The 8,246-nt window shown below is 37.5% G+C and overlaps 1 protein-coding gene across 1 annotated transcript; it reads right to left on the bottom strand.

Annotated features, from left to right (window-relative positions):
* Positions 1-872: 872 nt before the first annotated feature.
* Positions 873-8,071, bottom strand: polr2d (RNA polymerase II subunit D). Its single transcript, XM_067363054.1, has 4 exons — positions 7,886-8,071; positions 7,358-7,538; positions 3,106-3,201; positions 873-1,262 (listed from the first exon to the last, which is right to left on the bottom strand). The coding sequence occupies exons 1-4, from the start codon at positions 7,953-7,955 to the stop codon at positions 1,184-1,186; spliced, it is 426 nt and encodes a 141-aa protein (XP_067219155.1). The 5' UTR covers positions 7,956-8,071; the 3' UTR covers positions 873-1,183.
* Between the last annotated feature and the right edge of the window lie 175 nt (positions 8,072-8,246).

Raw genomic sequence — 8,246 nt, 5'->3', positions numbered from 1 at the left:
AAATGGGATGTGATAATTCTCTATAAATGATTAAATAAAAACGCCCTTTATATTTTTCAGAGTGCCCTGATTGGTGAATCGTGACCAGCGCTGAAAAAAGTAATAGGTACACGTGACAACGATGTCCATGTACGCAGAATAATTAAATAATAATAATAACGCCGAGAAACTTTAATGGCTATTGAACAGAAAACACAAAGTGAGAATATTAAATAGGAGAATTATTATTCACATATACGTCATAGTTAATAATAGACATTTATTTTTGCAATAATATTCATATAATAGTAAACATTGGTTCAAACTCACTTATTTTTCATTTATTGTATTTTCAAACTGTTCATCCCCTCCCAAGATTTGTAACTGCCGAAACACTAGAAATCTATCGAAAAGCTACAGAAATACGTTACACTTTCTTTATTATTATAAATTAGTCAGTAACTGGACCCTTAGCCATTAATAATAACTGATATGAACGGGACAATATCTGACCTAGAGATTTTTATATTTTGATCAGATGTGAAACACGTTCTGACTTTCATAAACTAAAATCCCTTTGATTTGGGCAACTATATCACGTATGATAAAGTTTTGGGAGTGAGGTGTGTTTTAGTAGTGACAATTTTAGGTACTTTTATAACTGAGCACATGCCTGACAAACACATCTTTGAACAATAATAATAATAATAAACTATTTGGTAGTGACATTTACTTCAAAATGATGGGATCTAGCCATGATGGACAGGGATGCAGTCTCACTTTATAGTTAAAATCCAGTGACATGCAATGCTAAAATCAAGCTAAAACTTTTATTGTTTCAGTAGTGACATGAAAGTTTGGTGCTTTTTTTGTAAAAAAAAAAATATTTTAATGAATTCTTCAGGTTTAAGCAGACCATAACATTCTCATGATACCCAATATCTGAATTAATATCAATTATTAATAGTTCTTTTGTACAGTAATTGTTCATTTTGTACAGTGACGTGGCAGCATGACATTAAGATACACTTTCATTTTTATCAAAAACACTTTATTTCTCGAAACAATAGCATGTTAAGCAACTACAGAATTGAACAATGGTGGCAATATATAAAGACATACAAAGGACAGGGAAACTGATGCTCTAAAGAGCCATTAGAGAAAGCAAAGTGAACATCATTCTGACTGAATGAGAGTTGGCAGCTCAATACTGGAAGCTGCGTTTGGTCTGAATGTCATCCAGGATTTGTTGTAACTCCTCATCCTCAAACCGGCCTTCCAAGCTAGAAAGAAAAAAAAAAAACCACCACATTAAATGAATAAAGTAAATGAACCTCAAAAGCAGAGATTTAGATTTGTGCTTGTGATGTTCAGTTAAATGCATCAGTGACAACAGTGTGCAAATATTCTCTAAGAAATATAATCTTACAGATAAGCCTATAGTTTAAAGAACGTAACAGTCTCATCCTTTGGAAGTGCATCAAAGTAGATTAGCTTTGGCAGCAGAAAACAGTGTATTCTTGACATGAACAACAACAACCAAACTCTTACAGTCTCAGCCACCACTTCACTGTTCCGAGGGTCAAAGTAGACAATGTTCACAACTAAAGACCATAGGCTGACATTATGCAAATTTGTTACAAACCTACGTAGTTTCGAGCAGGAAGTAAGACTGCAATTACTGACAAATGGTTTCAGGCAGATCAGAATCGCTTCTTTCTTTTATGAGACAATAACTCCATTTATCTGCACTTTGATCTTTGAAACTTTGCAGACATTTTACATTCACAAACAGCTTTAGTACACACTACTAGGGGTGTAGCGGTACACGTATTTGTACCGAACCGTTTCGGTACAGGGCTTTCGGTACGGTGCACGTGTGTACCGAAGCATTACATTGCAACCAATATTCACCACCAATAACCGCAATAAGCTCTGCGTTTTGTTACTTTCGATAAGAAACAAAGTGTCATCCTTCAAATTCTGTCCACGAAATCATGAAGTTTAAACAGAAAATGCCATTTTGACGTGCTTTGATGTGGGGTGACAGATCACTGTACAGGCGCCTCCGTTCAACCGGCAGCGCGAGCGCGGAGCGCAAGTGAATGTGTTCATCTCTTCCTCCTTAATACTAGTTACAGAATAAACATGAAAAAACATCTGAAGGTATGTTGCAAGATTCAGTACAACTTACTGAAACGGTCATATCTCATGTAATAGCTCATTCAGTGTTTCAACGGTGGAAAGACATCAATGAAAGCGTCCGTATTCAACAATATGTCATGATGCATTTACCTCAGAAAAGCCATTCAGTGTTCACAGCTTGTTAGTTCGCTAGAGAAATGAACTCTTTCGCTTAATACGTATATGCACTGTATTAGCCAATATATTCATTATTTTACTTAATCTTTTAGTGATATCCTGATTAGGCTATTTAATGTATGTTTAAATAAATCTGATGTTAAAATAACAGCCACTGTGTAGAAATGATTATATTTCAACAACGTATTGGAGTAAAAACATTTAGAAGTTAATGCAAAAACTGCCCTAGGTGCAGCTTACAGGTTTGCATACAATTTGTTATTTGAGTGTTGATTATTTTATCTAAAAATAAAAAGCAATTGAATTTAGGCTAATAGTTTGGGCTTCTTTCAAGTTAGGGCTCCCTACATAGTTTATAGCATTAGCAGAGATCATTTTTTTTATCCTTAAGAAACTTTTACATAATTTAATTTAATATATTTAAAGACAAAAACACAAGTTGTTCAGTAAACCTCTGTTTAATAATAAAAAAAGCAATTTTAGGTTTAGTTTTCTCTCCACCTGCTGTACCGAAAACTGTACCGAACCATGACTTTAAAACCGAGGTACGTACCGAACCGTGAGTTTTGTGTACCGTTACACCCCTACACACTACATCAAAGGTGCACTTTAAAGAGCACTAAGTTTCGAAAATAATGATTTCTGTTGGCCCAGCTGGGCCAGTAGTTCAGATTTTTACTGGCTCTGCCAACATTTTTACGGTGGCCCAACAGTATAAATAACAGTTTTGATAAAACAGTTTTGTGTATAACACAGGCATGAGATTATCCAAACTAAGTAATTTTCCACATTATAATGACCAACCTTGGGATGAGGGCTTTGGCCTCTTCTGCAGCCTCAGGACACAGATTTGCTAAACTTGCCAATTCAAACTTGTGAAGTTTTTTCTGCAGAAGTAAGCTGTAAAACAAGGCCACAGTTAACAGCAATGTAATATTCACTAAATGACAGTAAAATTATACAAGTACAAGAAAAAAAAAAAATAAAAAAAAAATAATCTAAATTTCAGAAACATTCCATTCAGTTTATATTACGATTTTGGGAAAAAACACTGAAATAGTGCTGTCAAACAATTAATCGCATCCAAAATAAAACAGTGTTTACATAATACAGTAGTGTCAAAAAGTGATTGCCCCTTCCTGATTTGTTGTTTCAGATCATCAAACAAATTTAAATATGAATCAAAGATAACACAAGTAAACAGTTTTTAAATGAAGGTTTTTATTATGTAGGGAAAACAAAATCCAAACCCACATGGCCCTGTGTGAAAAAATGTTTACCCCTAAACCTAATAACTGGTTGGGCCACCCTTAGCAGCAACAACTGCAATCAAGCATTTGCGATAACTTGCGAACCGCCTTTTTAAGGTCATGCCATAGCATCTCAATAGGACTGAGGTCAGGACTTTGACTAGGCCACTCCAAAGTCTTCATTTTATTTTTCTTCATCCATTCAGAGGTGGACTTGCTGGTGCATTTTGGGTCATTGTCCTGCTGCAGAACCCAAATTCACTTCAGCTTGAGGTCACGAACAGATGGCCGGATATTGTCCTTCAGGATTTTTTGGTAGACAGCAGAATTCATGGTTCCAATTTATCACAGCAAGTCTTCCAGGTCCTGAAGCAGCAAAACAGCCCCAGACCATCACACTACCACCACCATATTTTACTGTTGGTATGATGTTCTTTTTCTGAAATTCTGTTTTACTTTTATGTCATACGTAATGGGACACATACCTTCCAAAAAGTTCAACTTTTGTCTCGTCAGTCCACAGAGTATTTTCCCAAAAGTCTTGGGGATCATCAAGATGTTTTCTGGCAAAACTGAGACGAGCCTTTATGTTCTTTTTGCTCAGCAGCAGTCATTTTTGCCAAGTCTCTTTCTTATTGTTGGAGTCATGAACACTGACCTTAACTGAGGCAAGTGAGGCCTGCAGTTCTTCGGATGTTGTTGTGCGGTCTTTTGTGACCTCTTGGATGAGTCGTCGCTGCGCTTGTGGTAATTTTGGTTGGCCGGCCACTCCTGGGAAGGTTCACCACTGTTTCATGTTTTCACCATTTGAGGATAATGGCTCTCACTGTGGTTCACTGGAGTCCCAAAGCTTTAGAAATGGCTTTATAACCTTTTCCAGACCGATAGATCTCAATTACTTTCTTTCTCATTTGTTCCTGAATTTCTTTGGATCTCAACATGATGTGTAGCTTTTGAGGATCTTTTGGTCTACTTCACTTTGTCAGGCAGGTCGGTCTATTGAAAGACCCCCTGTGGTGAAAATCAAGTTTTTAATGTTGTTTATATGTCTATGTAGTGTTTTTAATAAGCTTTAAGGCAAACCATGTGCAAATTCATAAGTCAGCACTATTGCTGAGTATTTTATGTTTAAAACTGCAGTAAACCAAAAACCTGCGGTTTGAAATCGTGGGTGTTTGTGACATCACAGACTACCTTGTAACTAATGACAACAATGTGCCGGCAGGCTTTAGCATATCATTAATTATGACTGTTCTGAAGCAGGAAAGTCTTGAGAGAAGCCAGGTTATCCCGGTAAATTTTCTGTTGATTTGAAAAATTGTGTCGATTTATCAATATAGTGAGTCTATTATGATGTTATGATGAACTATATGCCTTTCTCCACTGACGTTCTGAGTTGTTCAAAGCGTTTGAAAGGATACTGATTGTTAGAAGGCAGCCATCTGACTCTCAGATGAAGAACAGGAACATGGTATGTGGAACATTAGCAACACTTTATTAGCTGTTTGATAACGTAGTCAACCAAATAACTAATTATATTAATTCACATTAATGAATGACAGAACTGTCGCATGGGCTGTGCCAAGTGTGCGAGCGCATAGGGGCTCGCGCTAAGTAAAGTGAGAGCTAACTTGAAGGCAATAAAGTTCATGTTTTTGTCCTTAAAAATACTTTAATACTATAAAACATAGCTAAAACAATACTGCTTCGAGCGTGTGCCTGTGACGGTGATTCATGTGCATAATCAGTCAGTGTGGAATCGCACGTCATGTTCTGAGAGAGCTATTCAGTCCACTATAAATTTTAGCCTACCTGATAAGTTCAAGTAAATACGATGGAAGTCCGCACTTATTCAACAATGTGCATTTATTGCAGTTTCATGTACTTAGAAGGCACGGGCGCCTGCAGGATTTCATCTGAAACTGAACTTTTAAATCTGGAAGCAACAAAATTGTCAAACATCCATTTCCAAAGGAAAAAGGCTGAGCGAATCAAGGAGGGGCTAATTTGCATATTCATAGATCCGTGTTTATTAAATGAGACAAGGATGTACAAGCTATTTTAAGGCATGAAAAAAAAATTCACTTGAATAAATATGTCATTTTGATGATCGAAGATGAGTTTTAAAGGGAAAAAATAATTTACTACAGAGGGACTTTAAGTGATTTCTTGATTGTGAACAGGTGTGGCAGTAATCAGGCCTGAGTGTGGCTGGAGAAACTGAACTCAGGTGTGATAAACCACAGTTAAGTTATGTTTTAACAGCAGGGGGCAAGCACTTTTTCCACACAGGGCCATGTGGGTTTGGATTTTGTTTTCCCTTCATAATAAAACCATTTAAAAACTGCATGTTGTGTTTACTTGTGTTATCTTTGATTTATATTTAAATTTGTTTGATGATCTGAAACATTAAAGTATGACCAACATCCAAAAAAAAAAAAAAAAAAAAATCAGGAGCACTTTTTCACACCACTGTGTGTGTGTGTGTGTGTGTGTGTATTATATTATATTATATATACAAAAATGTATATACATACATGTATATATTTAAAGGTCCCATGGCATGAAAATTTCACTTTATGAGATTTTTTAACATTAATATGAGTTGTCCTAGCCTGCCTATGGACCTCCAGTGGCTAGAAAAGGCGATGAGTGTAAACCGAGCCCTGGGTATTTTGCTTCGCCTTTGAGAAAATGAAAGCTCAGACGGCCCAATCTGGAATCTTCCCTATATGTCGTCACATGGGGAAAGGTTACCTCCCCTTTCTGTGCTTTGCCCACCCATGAGAAAATGAGCTACTACAGTGCGAGGCGAGCGCAATATATATTTTTTTCCTCGAGAGACATCATGGCTTGCAAACGAGCGAAGCATGGCAGTTGTTTAGTGTTCGGATGTACAAATGAAGACCAAAGTATTTTTTTAGTTCCTTCATCTGAGCCTATGAAGAAACATGGGTTAATTTTATTTTCTCTGGTAATGCGCTGATAAAACTTCCCAAAGTTTGTATGTCTGCGCCACACATTTCACCGCCAATACAGCCCAGTTACTGTCGCTAATGTAAAGGTAGATAGCATCAAGTATGTGTGTGAATACACACACTGTAACGCGAGTGTTGTACATTTCTCTGTTTGGATAACCGTTTGGCGCATAAGATATCCACATTTGATGCACACGTGTGTGTGTGTGTTAATAAAGTCAAATAATTGTATGCGAGAGAGTCAGCTGTAATATCATTGCGTTCCTACTGGTCAGTGTTAGAGGAGCTCAGCTTAGCCTGACAGTTAGCCTGCCCTGGACCAGGCTAGCTTCCCAGCATAAGTTGCCAGAGTAACTGAGTTTGAACTAATTTAAGTTTGTTTTATGAAACAGAACTCACTGACAACAAGTCTGACTAACTAAAATAAGCCTGGCTTGTTGTCTAATCTTGTTTTTATGAAACAGCTCTCAGGTATAAGCAATTAATTTTGAGGTAATGAAATGTCAGATTAATAGTCTGTTTTCAATTATCTACGTATGTGGCAATGAGCTGCATAATAAGCATAAGATAATTTCATAGCGGGGTCTTGTATCACCCTGAAGAGGTTTCTTTTGCAAAACAATCACCTGACTGGATTACTTAGACTATAAAAATAAAAAACGGGATAAAAATAAATAACACAATAAAGATAAATGAGACTTTACCTCACAATTCAGACTTTTTCCCCCTGAGAATTTCGAGTTTATATCTGAATAGATGTTCCTGCTGTCTGCGTCTCTGTGATTTGTGTTCTGTGTGTTCTACACAGCTTGTGTAAAGCATGCTGACCTGCGCACACTGGCGATGGTCTCTCGGTTCTTGAAACGGCTGAATCTAGCGGTGTAGTTGAGGGTCTTCATGAAGACCTCTGACAGCTCCTGCTCATCCTCCGCGCTTTCATTCTGCTGCTTGCGATGCTCCAGCAACATGTGAACCTCAGAGTTCAGCAGCGTCTCTGCGTTCTCAAACTCTGAGACAAATAAAACATCAGTCAGCTTCTGAAATGAACCACACACCTCTGCATTCTGAAAACAAGACTCAAAACTACACTTAACCAAGTGAGTTAAGTGAAATCCAACAAAACAATAACACGCAACCTTACAGTCTCTAACAAAACACAAGGTAATGTAACGATAATATATCAATTTCCTCACATTTTGGAGAATGCACTACAGGGTGTGTGATAGATAGTAAGTTGAAATTGTCTTAGTACACAAAACATACAGTAAAGAGCGAATGTGTGCAGCTGACGCGCTTATTGTCCATGATAAAGAGCCGATGGTGTGATTCGTTCGTTTTGTATAAGTTAACTCTCACCTTTAGGAAACATGAGCTGAGACGCGTCCTCCTCCACATCCCCCACATGCGTCGCTCCTCCTGCCGCCATTACACAATAACTAATAAAGATACTTTGAATATGAGTAAATCTTCACTGAATGGTACATACAGTCGCATAACTACAGCGCACACTGTCTGTAGCGCCTATCTATGAAACACATTCTACTTCCGGTTATCTTCTTCTTGTTGTTAATGGCTGTTCACTCCTAGGAACATTACCGCCACCTAACGTGAAAGAGCTTAGAACCCAAGAGGCGACACTCTGATATTTTTTGGGCAACAGCCACTAGATGGCGCTCCGGTAGCGCGGACGCCATTATGGGGTGAAAATACCAAACGC

The sequence above is a fragment of the Chanodichthys erythropterus genome, chromosome 16 (genome assembly GCF_024489055.1).
Source record: "Chanodichthys erythropterus isolate Z2021 chromosome 16, ASM2448905v1, whole genome shotgun sequence".
Taxonomy (NCBI): Eukaryota; Metazoa; Chordata; class Actinopteri; order Cypriniformes; family Xenocyprididae; genus Chanodichthys; species Chanodichthys erythropterus.
This window is presented reverse-complemented; position numbering and strand designations above follow the sequence as displayed.

Excerpts from the sequence above, each read along its gene's own strand:
- polr2d (XM_067363054.1), bottom strand. The coding sequence starts at position 7,955 with ATGGCGGCAGGAGGAGCGACGCATGTGGGGGATGTGGAGGAGGACGCG. Across the intron at positions 7,539-7,885 it reads TCAGCTCATGTTTCCTAAAG|AGTTTGAGAACGCAGAGACG; the intron begins GTGAGAGTTAAC and ends TATTTGTCTCAG. Across the intron at positions 1,263-3,105 it reads GCCAAAGCCCTCATCCCAAG|CTTGGAAGGCCGGTTTGAGG; the intron begins GTTGGTCATTAT and ends TTTTCTTTCTAG.